Source organism: Mustela lutreola, chromosome 4 (genome assembly GCF_030435805.1).
Source record: "Mustela lutreola isolate mMusLut2 chromosome 4, mMusLut2.pri, whole genome shotgun sequence".
NCBI lineage: Eukaryota > Metazoa > Chordata > Mammalia > Carnivora > Mustelidae > Mustela > Mustela lutreola.
This window is the reverse complement of record NC_081293.1, coordinates 164,982,731-165,002,687: the sequence shown is the minus strand read 5'-3', so window position 1 is coordinate 165,002,687 and position 19,957 is coordinate 164,982,731. Positions and strand designations below refer to the sequence as shown.

The following is a 19,957-nucleotide window of genomic DNA, read 5'->3' as shown; positions in this document are numbered from 1 at the left end:
GTGCTCACTTCCTGCCAGGGTCTTCTTTCTTGGCTTCTCTCTGTAATTAACACACTCCATTATGTCGCCCTCATTTCTTTGTTTATTTCGCCTCCAGAATAAGGAGTTTGTGTGTCGAGGGCATGACTACGAAAGGCTGGAGGCCTTCCAACAGAGAATGCTGAATGAGTTCCCCCACGCCATCGCCATGCAGCACGCCAACCAGCCCGACGAGACCATCTTCCAAGCGGAAGCTCAGTGTATCCACACCTAGACGGGCTGCACTGCAGCTAGAGCCACGGGCCGTTAGCCGCAGAGCAATTTCCTGCAAGGAAAGCCTCTGGCCCCTTTGCTGTGTTCCCACTCTCTCCCTCTTTCTCACTCATCTTGATTTTAGCTTAGCGCCTTCTGAACAGAATTATTCTCATTATTGTCACAGTGTCAGTGGAAAGGAAATCCCTTAAGGATTCTGGTAAAGAATTTTTTTTTTTCCTTTTAATTAAAACTTCCCTATCTTCCCTATCTCCACCCTGCTTTTAAAGCTTCTTTTAGTGATTTCCCTTAGAATAATTTTCCTCCAACATATCCTGTGGATGGCACCTATCATTCACCCTCTTTCCCCATTTTTATTCTGGAAGGAAGTGCAGAGAAGGAGGTACCTTAATATCTTCGGGGAATTCTTGGCCATGGCATTTTGGACAGCCTTTGATGAATGCTATATAATTGACACTTCAATTATCTAAATACGAACAACTCAACTGAAATTACCCAGGCGCTGGAGATAAAGGGAATTCACCCCGGCACTCCTTCGTGAATGCTTCTCTCTCTTCCCTAAACTTAAGATCTGGGAGAAGACAAGAAAGGCCCATTGATAATCATGGATACCATTTCAAAGTAGAAAATAAAATGCAGCAGAAGCAAGAAATTAAGGGAAAAGGTTTTGCTATCCTTCTTTGAATGAGAAGAGAAGAAGGTAAATATACAAGTAAATAGGATACCTCCTTTTTAAAATTTAGATTTACATTCAATAAGCCAACACACAGTACATCAGTTAGTTTTAGATGTAGTGTTCAGTGATTCCTGTGATACCCCTTTAATGTACTTTTTAAAATATCAACCACAAAAACACTTTGCTTATCAGTACAAGCTTTGGGAGAGTGATACCACAAGTGTGGGAAGGCTGGAGACACAGATCATCACACAGGTAAATATAAATCACTGTCAGAACTGGCCATGTCCTTGGTCATGGTTGCATGGATGTTTATACATTATTTTACAAACATTAAATTAAGAGGGGCCATGCATGGACTAAAGATAAAATGGTCTCTTAAACAAGGTTTAGAATAATATAATTTTGAGTACCTAAGATCCAAGCCATTCCGACCCAACCCCCAACTAAGAAAAGAAAGAGGAAGAAAAATCAGCGATAAATAAATTCACAAGGTATGGACATTTTAACCAGATACTTTGTCAGAATCACCTACCTAAAACTAGTTCAAGGCCGGTAGTTGGAGAAATGATTTGTTGTGAACTGAGTTCTTGGCATCTTCTTGGCGGTTTTTAAAATGACTTTGACCCAAAAAAAAAAAAAAAAAAAAAAGACTTTGACCCAAGAGAAACAGCAGATTGTTGCCCAGCCTCGGTTCTCTGCCACAGCTCCGCTCAAGCCGGATTTCCTTGGCGTTTGCCAAGTCGGGTTTCCTCCTTGACTTTTCAATCCTAGATTTGCAGATCTATGCCGTGACTCCTATCCCGGAGAGCCAGGAGGTCCTGCAGAGAGAGGGCGTACCAGACAACATCAAAAGTTTCTATAAAGTGAACCACATCTGGAAATTCCGCTATGACAGACCATTTCACAAAGGCACTAAAGATAAAGAAAATGAATTCAAGGTACCGTGCGTTCTTATTACATACAGTTTCCTATGAGCTCTTTGGAACAAGCCCCACGATAAGTATTTACACAGAATAGAGTCAAGTGATAGAACCAGAAGGGACCAGAAATCATTGAGTCTCGTTGATCTCAAACTCAACGGTATATCAGAGGGCCGTGGGATGCTTTTCTAACCAAGCCGAGTTCTTAGCTCAGGAGTCCTGACTCAGTAGGTCTGAGCGGAAGGCCTGGGAATCATCTTCTTTGTGACAGTGCTGGTGGCCCTCAGACCAATCTCTGAGATGTCACAGTTTAGCTTAGCCCTGTCACTCATTCATGTTGAACCAACTGTGGGGATCACAGGATATTTGTTCTCAGATACAGTAGTCTACAGTGAGTAGAAAATGCTTGACAGACAGTGGGACGAAGATTCTGAGACAGGAAGCAGTTAGGTAGACAGCTATTACCTTGGAAGATTTCCATGCGATCTCCTGCTTTTTCTGGTTAGAATGGTGTGTCATTAGGACTTCTGAGAAGACATGGAATGAAAGCAAACCATAGACTCCCTGCATGTATGGAGTTGTCCATTCTCAGTAGCTGCAAAAAGCCTTGCCCTCTGGAGCTCTCTTGGGCTGGCTCACAGCCCTACTGGGGCATTGTGCCGAGGGTACATTATCTCTTCTTTCCCTGATATCAGTGACCAGTGAGACCAGGTAGACACCTGGTTAGTCAGTATTGCCCCCTACAAAGAATGCAAAACAGACCTATTCCTGTGGGTTAACTGGCTTAGCTCCCTTCATCACAGAGTCTCTACTTAATCTGGGAAAGGTACTCCTCACACTATTAGCAGAGATCCTCTGATGTTAACTGTCCTCGCTGCCTCTGCCTGCATGTCAGTTCCCAGCAGTAGCTCCAGGAATGGGGCACAGCCCGGCAATCAGAAGGGGAAGCTGGGGTCATTCTGCAGTGCTCGCTTCGGCAGCACATATACTAAAATTGGGGTCATTCTGCAGGGTCACAATGGGCCTCAACCCAGCGCAGTCCTCTTGTGCAGGGAGGTCGGATGGGTTACCTATCAAGACAAACTATTGGAAGACCATACCAGGATGTCATTGAAAAGATTCGTGATCACTTTCTAGTCCTTTTGGAAATTTCCATTTTTCTTTGTGTCCCACAAAACCAGTTAACAGTCATTAGTTTATGATAGAGTTTTCATTGCAGTTGTGTTCACTGAATAGAAAGTGTGAGGTCCACTGGAGCCAGGCACATTCTAACTACCCGCAGACCCTCCACTACGATCCACACCTTCTAGAACCTTCTCCTTTGTCCTTTCTGCTGCAGCACATTTCCTCATGGCCATCACTTTATCAGTGGTATAGCAGTCCCCTAGAAAATAATGATAAATCTGGCTCCTTGTTCCTGGGCTTCCAGCCCTCGGCATCTGGCACCAAAGTGCCCCTCCGGAAGCTTCATCTGTGCCACAGCCCACTCACCCACCCTCCCTCTGGGCTTGAGCAACCCTGAACTTCTCCTCTCCATCTCCTGCTGCGCCCTTTCCCTTTCTCCAGCCTCTTGCAGGCCTCTGCGCGGGCTGCTTCCTGCTGCCTGCCGTGCTGCCCCCTCCCTCTGCCTGGCAAACTCCTACACACTCTTCAGCATTCCGCTCACGTGTCACCTCCTCTGAGAAGTGCTGTCCTCCCCCCACCGGCTGCTGTGCCTGCCTGCTTCCTTCTGCTCTCCCCCAGCACTGCAAACATTCCTTTCTCTTTGCCCTGAGCCCTTCCCTGGCCACTCACCTTCCTGTCACCACTGTCACTGCTGTCACAGGGACTCTGCCATATTCCTTGCAGTATACTGTGGCTGACACGAAGAAATCCCCCCATTTTCTGTTGTTCTGGAATAAGTGGCACTATTTCAGGGATTTTGTGAAGTTTCTTATCCTTTTGAGAAAAATGAGGCATAGATCCAGAAATGGGATTGACAGAAGAGAAATCTGTCATCCACAGTGACTCTTACCAAGGACCAAGGCAGCTGTGGCTTCACGTATTATGGGGGTGCTCTCCTGGCCAGAGGAAGCCTCAGCTCTTTAAATACAGATCCTCCTGGATGATGGCAGTTGAAATGGGCATGAGAAAATGTGGCATAGTGAGGAAGTCGGAAGTTCTAGTAGGTAGGGTCTGGGAATTGGAATGTACCCCCCCGGGGGGGAGTCACATGGCCTCCTTGATGCTTAGCCTCTTCCTCTTTAAAACAGAAAGATGGATCTGTGTGATTCTTCATGGACCTTTCCTCCTTGAGGATGTTATTACTCTAAACCTGTGTTGACTGGCTGTTGATATTACCCCTTCCAGATAAAAATGGAAAGACCTTAAGGAGTGAGGGGGGTTTAAATTGGAATTTGAAAGAACCAGCAAAGGAAGTAACATGGTAGCCTATTACTCTATTTTAAGCTTGCTGTGTGAAGTAGACCATGTAGTCCATGAAGGAAAAATTGTCCAGCAACACAGAACAGGAATGATGAGCACAGCGTCACTGGTATCTTACTGTGACAGCTTCACGAGTATGAAGGGATTGCCCACAGGCTAAAAGGGATACTAAAGAAAAGCCTATAGAAATAAGCAAGCCTGACCAAATTGAATGGCTGATGTTAGTCATAGCTCAGTAACTAGAAAGAAAAGACACTTGGGGACTTACTTTGTTTTGTATTCCGTAGAGTCTCTGGGTGGAGAGAACATCATTATACTTGGTGCAGAGTTTACCTGGAATTTCCCGCTGGTTTGAAGTGGAAAAGCGTGAAGTGGTAAGCATCAGAGCTCATTCTCAAGTACGTTCCCATCACACTTGCTCAGCGGGGAGTCAGGCCATCTATTAATTGCTTCTGCTATTGACTCTGAGTCCCCAGAGGCACACAGAGTAAGGTTGTGAATGCTTATGGTATTGACCCCTGTGACCAAGGCTTGAAGGGGAACGTGACTTATCCTAGTCCAGCCAGCAAGAGGCATTTCTCAAAGAGAACTATGACCACAGCCTGGAAACACGGCAGGCCCTTGAGTCAAAGAGCTGGAATTCGAATTATTGTAGGCCACTGGGAAGAGGTTCTCTACCTTGCCTTATTTAATCATTAATCATCCTACCGAAACTATAAGGTATGTATCCCCCTCTTCTTACAAGTTTTGACCAGAAGCTAAAAGCATAAAGACGTTGAGAAAAGATAGACTGGAGCCCAGATTGTCCAACCTTGAAAGCCAGTCCCATCCATCTCTTTGAGCTCAGTTTCCTGACAGGCAGTGTGAAGCTGGTGCAGGGCCCCAGCTCGCTGTCCGACGCGCGGTAGCTCCGGGCTGCTCCTGATGGCAGTGGAGGGAAGGCGGCTTCATGAGTCTCACTGAGCCGTCCTGGATGAACACCAGCTGGAAACCAAAGGGTGTTCTTCTAGAACCTGGAAACCACAGCACCCAAGAACCCTTCAGCTTGTTAAAAAGGCCCCAGTTTGGGTGCTGATGGCACTTGTATCGGGGTGAGACCTAGCCTGCTGCCTGTGTCGCTCCTCAGGCTGGCAGCACCTTGATGGCAGCAACCAAGCACCGTCCTCCCTCCCCGGCTACATCCATCTTGACTGAAACCAGCCCTGAGACCGCCGTATCCTGTACCCGATCAAAACCTTGAGAGTTGTGAAAATATCACTGAACCCCTTTCTCACTGAGGTAACAAGCCTCCTCTGTCACAGAATACATAAGAGCAGCTCCTGCCCAAATGGCCTTCCAAGCTTGGAAACTGCTCATCTTGTCATATTCAGTGAAACTGAGGATTTAGTGGCATTTTCCTTTTACAGTGCTGAAAAATTCCCGTGGCTTCCTGAAGAAACGGAACTCAGTTCAGTAGACTGCCTCAATGTAGTCCCGTTCTTGGAGGGTCTGAGTCAAGGGTCCCCAAAGCTGGTTGCTTCCATGGTATACCCTGGTACCTTCCATGGACTAGGGGAGGCTGCTGAACAATCTCAAAGTCTTACTATGCTTCCTGCTGAATGGGCCCAGCCCACAGAATGCTCTTAGTCATCTTGGACTGCATTAATGATGCAGGGAGCCTCTCCGGCTACTTCGTACCCAGAATGTTAAACTCTCTGAGGCCTCACCAATGGTCCTAACCCTTGAAACATTACCCCCTACCTCCCCCTCCCTTTCCCCCATCTCTCTCTCTCTCTCTCTCACACACACACACAATATTCATAAAAAGTACCATGCTGATGATTAAAGAAGCATGACAAAATACAACCTTTCAAACATCAGCTGCCTACTTTATTAGAATATATAATCTTCCATTCTTTCAAACAGAACAAATTAAATTGGACTACTTTGTTCTCTGAACACAGCCCACTCATAACAACCTTATGTCTTTCTCTTGTTCCCACTGCCTGAATGTCCTCACCTTCTACTAAAGTTACTGATTTACTGCTTCATTGCATGGTGTATAAGGCCCTCAAAATCAGGGGCACATAGTAGGTACTAAGTAAATGTATGCCAGCCTGAATTGAAATTCCTATGTACAATGCCAAAATCTAAAAGATTCTGAAAACCAAAAGATGTTTTCCTAAGTTCAGCTCCAAACTCCATTGGTAATAAGCCTGACCTGATCTGATCTTTATTTTGCTTAGTATGAATATTTGTATGTCTTACTGCAGAAATGTTAATGCATTTGGTTAAAGAGAATTTCCCCAGACCCTGTTTGAGAATTACATAATAGATTCCACGTGCTGTATATTACATTTCTAAAACCTGAAATTTTCTGAATTGTGAAACATCTGGCATCAAAGGTTTTAGATGAGATTATGGGCCTTTATTCTCTAAATCATAGCCCCAAAATATATTATCCCATTCTTTGAAAGATAACAGTGCCTTCAAACTACTGTTTTTTCAGTAATTGTTCTTATTGTCTTGAGAACCAACAAAAAAATCAACTTTTCCTGGTTAATAAGTAAGCTCATTTTAAAAATTTTAAACAAAATTTTAGAAGTTCAAAAGAAAGGCGTGATGACTTTTTAAACTCCAGCTACAGATAATGAGAATATTTTCTCATGTCACATAATATCCATCAGAAAATCATGTGGTTCTACTTTCAGAATATATGCAGAATCCGACCCCTCTTCACCAGTCCCCAGTAATAGCGCCATCTGGTGTGTGATTTCTGCAATAGTGTCCTAAGCGGTCATGTGTTTCTACCTAACCCCCTACAGTCATTATGTGCACAACATCCAGTGTTGCGCTTTTTTTTTTTTTTTAAGATTTTATTTATTTATTTTGACAGAGAGAGATCACAGGTAGGCAGAGAGGCAGAGAGAGAGAGGAGGAAGCAGGCTCCCTGCTGAGCAGAGAGCCCGATGTGGGACTCGATCCCAGGACCCTGAGATCATGACCTGAGCCAAAGGCAGCGGCTTAACCCACTGAGCCACCCAGACGCCCCAGTGTTGTGCTTTTAAATTTAAGTTGTATCATATAAACGTAAAGAAAAGATATTATGAACATGATTTACCCATCATTTTACTTAAACAACTATCAAAAAGACCAGTTATGTTTTACCTGTTTTATACAGGATTATTTTAAAGTAAATCTCAGACATCATATCATTTCATCTATAAATAATGACGTATATTAACTAAAACACATAACCACAATATCATACATGATCCCATCTAAAAATCAACAGTAATTCCTTGACATAAGATATCAAGTCAGCATTCACACTTCACCAAGGGTCTGTTTATTTTATGAGTTTTGGTTTTTTTTGTCATTTGTTGTTTGAATTCAGATCCACGTAAGGGCCATACATTGCAATGGGTTGGGAGGTCTCCTAAAGTTCTCTTGATCTATAGGTTCTCCCTGAATTTTTTTTTTCTTCCTTGCAATTCGTAGCCTGAGCCTTTGGGGTAATTTAACGTGTTTCTTTGTCCCTATATTTTTTTGTAAATTGGCAGTTAGATTTAGAGGCTTGATAGAATGTTGTTATTTTGGATTTTTTATTTTTATTATTTTTTTGCAAGAATACTTCATAGGTGATGTTACATGCTTCTGGTTGTCTGTTTCTTGTTGCTGTGTTGGCAGCCACCGATGGTGATGGTCTTACTCTATCAGGTATCAGAAAATGGTGCTATTTTAGCATTCCCTCTTTGTTTATTCATTGGAACACTTCTATAATGAGAAACGTTCCCTCATCCACTATCTGATTACCCTGAGGTATAGCAAAGGAAGGATAATATGCTACAGAAGTAACCAGAGAAGTTTTTGTTTGTTTGGTTTCGTTATTAGTATCACTAGTAATTCATGGGTTTATTTTTTTAATCCATTGCAGTTATTACTCTTATTAATTTTTCAAGCTGTTCCATTTGCCTGTTGGGAGCCTCTTCAAATTGACTTTGGAGTCTTTCTGATAATATCCCAATAGTTGTTACAGAGCTAACACAAAGAACTGGGTTGTCAAATCAGATGTGGGAATCAGCAGCAAACTTTCCTAATAACTTTAAGGCAATCAGGAGCCTCAGATGAAGCGGAGAGACATCTGAGACCTCAAGCCTTGTCCTCCAGGTCTGTCTTCCCCACATCAATAATTATTTGGAATAGATGGAGTCTCCAAGTAGGATTCACGGGATTCCTCATCCAGGGAGTACATTTTAAATTATGAAATATTCCATTTTGTACTTCAAAGAGTTATAACACTTTTCTGGGACATTCTGTAGGAAATCATGTCTCCTGGCTTCTGGATATTATTAATATAAGCAGTTTTCACTGAGGACACAGATACTATCTCATCCTCCTGGCAATTTATCTTAGTCTATTTACTTGAAGGTTCAGTTGACAAGGGGATAAGACCCAATCACGGGCCTTGTTTTCTATCCCCCAAGGATATTTTCTCCTCCATTAAAGAGAGTGAATGAATCACGGGCCAGCTGCTTCAAGGTCTTCCTCCCAGCTGCCTTCTTGGCTTAGTGGGATGACTAGGTACTCCATGCTCATTCACACACTCCCTACCCCAGACCTTAAAACAACCATTTCTCCAATGACTCCTGCATCTTTGTAGTGGAAAACAAGATTTAAAGATCACAATCTGGGGACTAGATGAAAAATAATTCCTCAGTGAACATCTTTTTACACAATATTCTTTGCACACTTCTTGGACCGTCTCCTTAGAATAATTTCTCTAAAAGTGAATTGATCTATTAATGAGTCCACAATTTAACCTTTGATTCATGGGCCAAGGATGGCATGTACCACCTTATGTCCTATCTGGTGGGGATAACTGTTCTTGGGAATACCCATTTTCCCAACAACCCTTCAAGACTGGGTGTTGTGTTATTTTAATCTTTTCAAATAATTGATAAAAAATTGTCATACTAGGGTTAAGTTTTCTTTTTGGCATTTGTTGAATGCTAGGTAAGAATATATATTTTTGGTATATCTGGGTGGCTCAGTTGATTAGGCACCTGCCTTTGGCTCAGGTCATGATCCCAGGGTCCTGGGATCAAGTCCCCACATCGGGCTCCCTGGTCAGGGGGTAGTCAGCTTCTCTCTCTCTCTCTCTCTCAAATAAATAAATAAAATCTTTTTAAGATTTTATTTTATATCATTAAGGTAGAGGTCAGTGATTCAACCATCTTATATAATACCCAGTGCTTATTCCTCATGTGCCCTCCTTACTGCCCATCACCCAGTTACCCCATCTCTCCACTCCATGCCCCTCCAGCAACCCTCAGTTTGTTTCCTATGATTAAGAGTCTCTTATGGTTCGTCTCCCTCTTTGATTTCCTCTTCTTTTATTTTTTTCCTCTCTTCTCCTATGATCCTCTGTTTTGTTTCTTAAATTCCACATATCAGTGAGATCATACAATAATTATCTTTCTCTGATTGACTTATTTCCCTTAACATAATATCCTCTAATTCCATCTACATCGTTGCAAATGGCAAGATTTCACTTTTTCATGGCTGAGCAGTATGTGTGTATGTGTGTGTGTGTGTGTGTATATACACACACACACACACACATACACACATACATACATCTTCTTTATCCATCCATCTGTTGACATATATATATGTATTACATATATATATATAACATCTTCTTTATCTATTCATCTGTTGATGGACATCTGGGCTCTTTCCATAGTTTGGCTATTGTGGACATTACAGCTATAAACACTGGGGTGCAGGTGCCCTTTGGATCACTGCATTTGTATCTTTGGAATAAATACCTAGTAGTGTAATTACTGGGTTGTAGGGTAGCTCTATTTTCAACTTTTTGAGGAGTCCTATTACTGTTTTCCAGAGTGGCTGCACCAGCTTGCATTCCCACCAACAGTATAAGAGAGCTTCCCTTTCTCCACATCCTCACCAATATCTATGGTTTCCTGACTTGTTAATTTTAGCCTTTCTGACCAGTGTGAGATGGTATATTATTGTTTGGTTTTGATTTGTATTTCCCTGATGCCAAGTGACGTTGAGCATTTTTTTCATGTGTCCGTTAGCCATTTGTGTGTCTTTGGAGAAATACTTGTTCATGTCTTCTGGCCATTTCTTGACTGGATTATTTGTTCTTTGGGTGTTGAGTTTGATAAGTCCTTTATAAATGTTGGATACTAGCCTTCTCTCTGCAAAGACATTTGCAAATATCTTCCTCCATTCTTTCTTTTGGTTTCGTCAACTGTTTCCTTTGCTGTGCAAAACTTCTTATCTTGATGAAGTCACAGTAGTTCATTTTTGCCTTTGTTTCCCTTGCCTTTGGGATGTGTCTAGCAAGAAGTTGCTGTGGCTGAGGTCACAGAGATTACTGCCTGTGTTTTCCTCTAGGATTTTGATGGGTTCCCATCTCACATTTAGATTTTTCATCCATTTGGAGCCTATATTTATATATGATGTAAGAAAGCGATGCAGTTTCATTCTGCATGTGGCTAATTTTCCCAACATCATTTGTTGAAGACACTGTCTTTTTTCCATTGGGTATTCTTTCCTGCTTTGTCAAAGATTAGTTGACCATAGAGTTGAGGGTCCATTTCTGGGTTCTCTCTTCTGTTCCATTGATCTATGTGTCTGTTTTTGTGCCAGTACCATACTACATTGATGATTATAGCTTTATAATAGAGCTTGAAGTTATTACACAACCAGCTTTGGTTTTCTTTTACAACATTCCTTTGGCTATTTGGGGGTCTGTTCTTGTTCCATACAAATTTTAGGATTATTCCAGCTCTGTTAAAAAAAAAAAAAAAAGTTGATGATATTTTGATAAGGATTCCATTAAATATATAGATTGCTCTAGGTAGCATAGACATTTTAACAATATCTGTTCTTCAGTTCATGAGCAGGGAATGTTTTTCCATTTCTTTGTGTATTCCTCAATTTCTTGAATGAGTGTTTTATAGTTTTCTGAGTACAGATCCTTTACCTCTTTGGTTAGGTTTATTCTTAGGTATCTTATGGCTTTTGGTGCAATTGTAAATGGTATCACTTCCTTAATTCTCTCTCTTCTGTCTCATTGATAGTGTATAGAAATGGAACTGGTTTCTGTGCATTGATTTTTATATCTTGACACTTCCATGAATTCCTGTATGAGTTCTAGCAGTTTTGGTGTGGGGGTCTTCTGGGTTTTCCACATAGAGTGTCATGTCATCTGAGAAGAGTGAGAGTTTGACTTCTTTGTTGATTCAGATGCCTTGTATTTCTTTTTGTTGTCTGATTGCTGAGTTTAGGTCTTCTAGTACTCTCTTGAACAACAGTGGTTATAGTGGACATCCCTGCCATGTTCCCGACCTTAGGAGGAAAGTTCTCAGTTTTTCCCCATTGAAAATGATATTTGCTATGGGTTGTTCATAGATGGCTTTGGTGATATTGAGGTATGTTCCCTCTATCCCTACACTGTGAAGAGTTTTGATCAAGAAAGGATGCTGTACTTTGTTAAATGCTTTTTCTGCATCTGTTGAGAGGATCGTATGGTTTTTGTCCTTCCTTTTATTAATGTAGTGTATCACATTGATTTAATTGATTTGCAGATGTTGAACCAACCTTGAAGCCCTATAATAAAGCCCATTTTGTTGTAGTGAATAATCCTATTAATGTACTGTTGGATCCTATTGGTTTGTATCTTGGTGAGAACTTTTGCATCCGTGTTCATCAAAGATATTTGTCTGTAATTCTCCTTTTTGATGGCGGTCTTTGTCTGATTTGGGGATCAAGGCAATGCTGGCCTCAAAAAACAAGTTTAGAAGTTTTCCTTCCATTTCTATTTTTTGAAACAGCTTTAGAAGAATCAGTATTAATTCTTCTTTAAATGTGTGGTAGAATTACCCTGGGAGGCCATCCAGGCCTAGACTCATGTTTGTTGGGAGACTTTTGATGACTGCTTTAACCTCCTGCCTGGTTATGGGTCTATTCAGGTTTTCTATTTCTTCTGTTTTAGTTCTGGTAGTTTATACAGCTCTAGGAATGCATCCATTTCTTCCAGATTGTCAAATTTGTTGGCATATAGTTGCTCATAATATGTTTTTATAGTTGTTTATATCTCTTCAGTGTTGGTTGTGATCTCTCCTCTTTCAATCATGATTTTATTTATTTGGGTCTTTTCTGTTTTCTTTTTGATAAGTCTGGCCAGGAGTTTAGCAATCTTATTAATTCTTTCAAAGGACCAGCTCCTAGTTTCATTGATCTGTTCTACTATGCTTTTGGTTTCTGTTTCACTGATTGCTGCTATAATCTTTATCATTTCTTTTCTCCTGCTGGGTTTAAGCTATATTTGCTGTTCTTTCCCCCAGCTCCTTTAGGTGTAAGGTTAGGTTGTGTATTTGAGACTTTTCTTGCTTCTTGAGAAACTTGTATTGCTCTATATCTCTCTCCTGGACCACCTGAAATAATTGTGTTTTCATTGTCAATTTCCTGGCTGACCCATTCATTCATTAGTAGGATGCTCTTTAGCCTCTATGTATTTGAGTTCTTTCCAAATTTCCTGTTGTGATTGAGTTCAAGTTTCAAAGCATCGTGGTCGGAAAATATGCAGGGAGTGATCCCAATCTTTTTAAACCAGTTGGGACCTGATTTCTGACCCAGTATGTGATCTGGTCTGGAGAATGTTCCAGGTGCACTTGAGAAGAATATGTGTTCTGCTGCTTTAGATTGGAATGGTCTGAATATATCTGTGAAGTCCATCTGGTCCAAAGTGTCATTCAAAGCTCTTGTTTCCTTGTTGATTTTCTGTTTAGATTATCTGTCCATTGCATTGAGTGGGGTGTTAAAGTCCCCTACTATTATTGTAGTATTACCAATGTGTTTCTTTAATTTTGTTATTAATTGGTTTATATAATTGGCTGCTTCCATGTTAGGACCATAAATAGGTACAATTGTTAAAGCTTGTTGGATAGATACTTTAATTATGATATAGTGTCCTTCCTCATCTCTTATTACAGTCTTTGGTTTAAGGTCTAATTTGTCTGATATAAGGATTGCCACCTCAGCTTTCCTCTGATATCCATTAGCATGGTAAATGGTTTTCCACCCCCTCACTTTCAATCTAGGTCTCTTACAGATAGCATAGTGATGGTTCTTGCTTTTTTATCCACTTTGTCTTTTGGTTGGGGCATTTAGGTCATTTACATTCAGAGTAACTATTGAAAGATACGAATTTAGTGCCTTTGTATTACTTTACAGAGTCACTGTTTCTGTATATTGTCTCTGTTCCTTTCTGGTCTATGTTACATTAGGGCTCTCTCTTCACTTAAAGGATACCTTTTAATATTTCTTACAGGTCTGGTTTGGTGATCACAAATTCTTTTAGTTTCTATTTTTCCTGGAACCTTTTTATCTCTCCTTCTCTTTTGAATGACAACGTAGCTGAATAAAGTCTTCTTGGCTGCATATTTTCCTCATTTAGCACTCTGTATATATCATGCCAGTCCCTTCTGGCCTGCCACGTCTCTGTGAATAGGTCTGCTGTCAGCCTAATGTTTCTACCCTTGTAGGTTATAGACCTCTTGTCCTGAGCTGCTTTCAGGATTTTTCTCTTTGTCTTCAAGATTTGCAGGTTTCCCTGTTACATGGTGGGATGTTGACTTATTTTTATTTGAAGGGGGTTCTCTGGGCCTCCTGGACGTGAATGCCTGTTTCCTTCCCCAAAATAGGGAAGTCCTCCACTATAATTTGCTCTAGTATACCTTCTGCCCACCCCACCCTCCACTTTCCTCTTCTTCTGGGATCCCAATTATTCTAATATAGTTTCAGTTTATTGTATCACTTATCTCTCGAATTCTCCCCTCATGATATAGTAGTTATCTTTTTTCAGCTTCTTTATTATCCATAATTTTGTCTTCTATATCACTAATTCTGTCTTCTGCCTCATTTATCCTAGTTAGTGGCTCCATTTTTTATTGCCTCTCATTAATAGCCTTTTCTATTTTGATTTGGTTAGATTTTAGTTATTTTATTTCTCTAGAAAGGAATTCTCTAGCATCTTCTATGCTTTTTTTCAAGACCAGCTAGAATATTTGTAGCTGTTATCCTGAACTCTAGTTCTGACATCTTACTTATATCCATACTGATTAGGTCCCTGGCAGTAAGTACTGCCTCTTGTTCTCTTTTTTGAGGTGACCTTTTTCCATCTTGTTATTCCGTCCAGAGAAGAATAGGTGAACAAGAGAACAAAATGTTAAAATGGCAACAACGACCCCAGAGAAATAGACACTAAACAAATCAGAAGAGAGCTGAAACCAAAAAAGATAAAATAATAATTTTTTTTTTTTAAAAAGAGAATATAATCAGACAAGTGAACAGAACAGAGCAATACATTATATCCTTAGTGTATTTTGGTCTGTTTGTTAGAAGAAACTGCATCTCAAAATTGTAAAGAAAGAAAAACATACATATACAAAAAGAAAATTAATTGCAACAAAAGGAGTTTTTTAAACTCCATTTAAAAAATCTTTTTAAATTTTCATTTTCAGAGTTACATTCTGTACTTCAAAGTACTTAAAAGTACAGAATGTAACTCTGAAAATGAAAATTTAAAAAGATTTTTTTAAAGGAGTTGATAAAGTAGGAAATTAATGGAAAAAAGAAAGAGAAAAAAAATTAAAATTGAAATAGTAAAGAATCATGGGGAAAATACCATGAATTCTATATACTATTTTCCCCTACCACTGGAGTTTTGCAGTTTTCTGTGATCAGTAAACTTGGTCTTGGCCCCTTCTTGGGGAGGGGCCTGTTGTGCTGATTCTCAGGTCTCTTTTCCCTGGGTGGTATTATACCACCCTTGTCAGTGGCCAGGGTAAGTAAGTGGTTCCAGACTTCTCAAAGTGGCTTTTGTTCCCTGAAGGTTTTTTGCGCTGGCTTTAGAGGAGGAGAATGAAAATGGTGACTTCCCAATCTCCAGTGCCAGAACCCAAAGCTCAGGGTCCCATTCTGCAGTGCACTTTCAGGAAAAAGCAGTCAGTCACTCCTGTCTCCCTGGTCTCCACCCACACTTCGTGCTCACCCAACCTGTGACTGAGTGTTTCAATCTCAGGTGTGTGACCCCTTTTCCAGTCTGCAAACCCTGCAGACTCCTACGATACGTACTTGCACCACTCCTCCCCAGGGGAGGAAGGGGGTTCTCACCACAGTTCTGCTGCTTGCTGGGCCCCTGCTCAGAGAGCAGTCACCAGACTGCTGCTGTTTGTGGTATATGGCAGCACTGAGCTCATAGCCCACTCCTAGGCTTTCTAACTACAGCTGGCTTCCCTGCTCCGATGCCTGGGAGCTCTGCCTCACTGGTCGCCCGATCTTCCTTTGACTCCAGGGATCCTGAGACCACACTCTCCCTCATAGGATTTTGCTCTGCTTTCAGGCAGGGACGTCCTTCACCATAGCAGACTTCTTAAAGTTCCAATTTTGTGCTCGCCTGCTATGTCACTTTCTAGTAGCTCCATAGGCTTTCCCCTCCCCCAGTTTATCTTCCAAAATATCCCCTTGGATTTGCTTCTCAGCACCTCCTACCTTGCAGAAAGTGGTCGCTTTTCTATTTGTAGAATTGCAGCAATTCTTTTCTTAGATCTCCGGTTGAGTTCACAGGTGTTCAGAGTGATTTGATAGATAACTAGCTGAATCCCTGGGACCAGAGGAAACTATGGTTTCCTACTTCTCCGCCATCTTGGACTATTCTCCCATTTTGTTTTCTTTTTAAATTTTTTTTCATATTAGTAGCATTTGAATTTATAAAGATGAGCATGATTTTTTTTTACCATTGGCCAAAACACATATAAAATTTTCCATCTTAATTATTTTTAAGTGTACAGTACAACAGAGTTAACTATGTGTGAATTCTTACGCAACAGATCAGTTTCATCTCACAAAACGAAAATTGTATACCCACCGAACGTTTCCCCTCTTCCTCCTCCCCAGCCCCTGCCAACCCCTGCCCTGCTTTCTAAGATGTCTTTTTAACTTTCAGTCCATCCAAGTCCTCAGCCTTTTACTTTCTGGTTCAGCTTTTGTGCTTATAAAACAAATGTTTATTGTCACAAATAGTAAATACCCACTTGCCAGTGCTCAGTTAGGGAGCATTGCTACTAGCACCCTAAAGGCTTTTCATGTACCCCTTTCTAGTGACAACTCCCTTTCTCTTACATCACCACTGTCCTCACTTTTATGGTATCCATTCGCTTCCTTGGTTGATTCTCTAAGTTTGTTTCTCTAAAACAAGTCAATTTAGTTTTGCCTGATTCCAAATTTTATGTAACAGTATCATAGTGTGTATATTCTAATTTGGTTCTGTCACTCAGTATTATTTGTAATGTTAGTCCATGTTATTACTTGTGACTGAAGTTTGTTTGCATTGCTAGGTGCTATTCCATTGTGTGAACATACCACAATATATTTATGCATTCTCTTATCAACAGACAGGGGTTTTTGAGACATTTATGACCATTTTTGTACACACATTTTCTTCATACACATCTAAATACATCTCCTACTCCACTTTTTTTTTTCCAGATATAGGCCTACATAGAACTGCATGTAGGACCATGAAATATAGTAAAGAAATCATTAACTTTAGTAGATAATGCCAGACTGTTTTCCAAAGTGGTTGAAACGATTTGAACTACCAACAGCCAAAATTGAGAGAGTCTAGTAACACATTCTCACCATCATTTGCTGTTGTCCTTTTTTTTTTTTTTTTTTGTCATTTAGTGAGTGTTTAGTAGTATATTACTGTGGTATCATTTTTTATGTTGTTGATCACAAGTAAGGCTCCACACCATTTTATGTATTTACTGGCCATTTGGATTTCTTCCTTTGTAAAGTATCCATGTAGATGTTTTGATTACTGTGGTGGTATTTTTCATGTTGTTGATTACAAGTGAGGTTCCACACCTTTTCATGTATTTACTGGCCATTTGGATTTCTTCCTTTATAAAGTGTCCATGTAGAGGCTTTGCTCATTTTTTCACTGGGTCATTTGCCATTTGCCATCTTGTTTTTAAGAGTTCATTATATATTCTGGACATAGGCTCTTTGACGGTTTTATATGTTATAAATATCTTCTCCTTTCTTGCTTATCTTTCCTTCTCTTCATAATGCCTCCTATTGAATGTATAATCTTAATTTTGACATAGTCAAATTAGTCTGGTACTTTTCAGTGTTGTTTGAAGATGATGTAAGTGACCTTTAAATATCTAATTTGTTTCCTTAACTGAAAAAAACCAATATTTAAATGTGCTTATTGTAAGCTTGAATTCTTTACAGCTAAGAACTTGGCAGACCTTCTCTTCAAAGAAGAGACAGTAATGGCCACAATGTTCAACATTTGAAGAACACTTTCATCATTTTCACATTTAGGTTCCCCATATAACCTAGAATTTTTAAATCATTATAATTCTGTTTGGCTCTCCTTCAACAAATAGATCCTACAGCATATACGATTATCTTATTTTCCATAACTCCCAACCGAGTACCATCCTGTGCCACCTTATGGTGCTGTTATATGTGCATATGGGGTCCATATGGGCATATGCCCCATCTTTCCAACTGGGCTGAAACTCCTTGACATCAGAGGATTTGTAAATGCATCTTTGTATCTCCTGTGATGCTCTGCATTAAGTAAGCAACTAAAAAGGTGATAATAATATGCAGGGCCCCTGAATATTTAGTCCTTCAAAAGAAAAGAAAAAGGAGTTTTAACAGACATGAGATCCTCGGATTTTCTTTTAAGGATTATACGGCTTCTTGCAGTGCTAATATAGGGGTGATGGTTGTTGATTATCCCTGCCACGTTTCAGGCACTCAGTATAATCACCTTCACTTTCCAGACCTTTGAATGAACAACTGATTTGTCTTCCACATCCTTGTCTAGTCTATAGTATGGCCCCTGGTGGAGATACTGATTGGAGCCAAGGGCAAGCACAGATAATTCAGAGCATGGATAATCTACTTTCTTCTTAAATGTCACAAAATCCAAAATATGTTTATGTGCATTTGCTTCTCAGGTAGAAATGAGTCCTCTGGAAAATGCAATTGAAGTGCTGGAAAATAAGAATCAGCAGCTGAAGACTCTGATTAGTCAGTGTCAGACAAGACAGATGCAGAATATTAATCCCTTGACCATGTGCCTGAATGGAGTTATAGATGCTGCGGTTAATGGTGGAGTTTCCAGGTATCAAGAGGTAAGGATTAGGTATTGTTGTTTGAAAGTTTTTAAATTGATTTCTTAGGGGCTCAGAAGTCTTTTTTCAAAACAAATACACAAATCCCCATGCTAATATAGGGTTACAACTGACACAGAGTCCTTGGTTAAATAGAGGAAACAGATAGTCATTTGCGATGCACAGTTAGTTAACACCATTTTCCGATCTGTGGTATTTTGAGGATAAGAGGATAAAGTGTGTGTGTGTGCGTGTTTTCTTGGATAAATAAAGTGATCAGGTTATAAAAATTACTTAATAAATGTCAACCTTAAACCATTTTCCTGACCAAGGAGGTTCACAGGCATAGACATGTCTGATCTTGTTTAGAAGATACTTTAAATGGGCTTTTCATCTGCCCTTGTGGTTTTAAACAGAAAGCCACAGCAGCCTGGGAGGTGAGAGGCCACCATTTTTGTCACACTGAATCTTAAAGCACTTTATTTTAGGATATAATGCTTATTGATTTGGATTTGCTGTTTGCTTGCTTTACCAAAGATACCTATTTACACAATTGCTGCTCTCCCTTAAACAATCCTTTCCTTGTATTCCCTTTCTGACCAGATGCCCACAGTAGGAGTCGTTCCTCCTGCCCTACAAATGTGGTCGACAGTGGTGTTTCTTCCAAGATGCCAGGCCTTTAGAAGCAGCTGTGTCTCTCACTTTTTAACTTTCCTGAAGTAAACTGACTCTCCATCCTTTTTCTAGGCATTTTTTGTCAAAGAATATATCTTAAGTCACCCTGAAGATGGAGAGAAAATTGCACGGTTAAGAGAGCTGATGCTTGAGCAAGTAAGTTGGGGACAGAAGCCAGTCACCTGCTCTTTCCTGCCTAGATATGCATGGTTACCCAGAGACCCATCTCCCTGGTTTTCTGTATCAGTGTTCTAATGGAAGCGGTCAGCCAAAGGTTATAGATTCGTCTGTAATGTATTCCAACTTGCTCATTTTCACTTCTACTCTCCAGTTCGATGCAAAAGTAAATTTAACAGTAGTAAATTATGGCAGCCCCTTATGAGAGACAATTTCATGTAGTTTCTTGGAATACCGTTTGAACATTCTTTCCCTAAAGGCTTGCTGTAGGCTTGGTGCCAACTTTTCACTCAAAATTTTGGGTTCACGTAAGTTCGGGCCAACTGAAAATAAATGAATAGGTAAATGAATGAGGGAAGGAATGAGATCCTTACTTAAGTATTCCAGCGAAGTGGCAATCAATAGACTTTGCTTTAAAACAAAGACTAAGCCTATCAATGATAGGATATGGACAAAATGAGATAACAAACGCATCATTTTCTATTCCAAAAAAGCATAGTTTGTTTTTATTTATATAGTTCCAGCAAGCACAAAGAACTAGAGTCATCTCTTGCCTGCTGTGTTCCTGCAGCTAGCTCTCGGCCTGAAAACGGTTTGAAAACCTAGGTGGGAGA

At 40.3% G+C, this 19,957-nt stretch overlaps 1 protein-coding gene across 3 annotated transcripts in view; it reads left to right on the top strand.

Annotated features, from left to right (window-relative positions):
• Nucleotides 1-19,957, top strand: part of DOCK4 (dedicator of cytokinesis 4) — a 455,246-nt gene that overhangs the window by 415,746 nt on the left and 19,543 nt on the right. For all 3 annotated transcript variants that reach the window (XM_059171596.1, XM_059171597.1, XM_059171595.1), the window contains 5 exons: nt 98-239; nt 1,703-1,869; nt 4,563-4,649; nt 18,336-18,512; nt 19,239-19,322. In XM_059171596.1, coding sequence (XP_059027579.1) covers nt 98-239; nt 1,703-1,869; nt 4,563-4,649; nt 18,336-18,512; nt 19,239-19,322 — 657 coding nt within the window. The remainder of the gene's footprint in view (nt 1-97; nt 240-1,702; nt 1,870-4,562; nt 4,650-18,335; nt 18,513-19,238; nt 19,323-19,957) is intronic.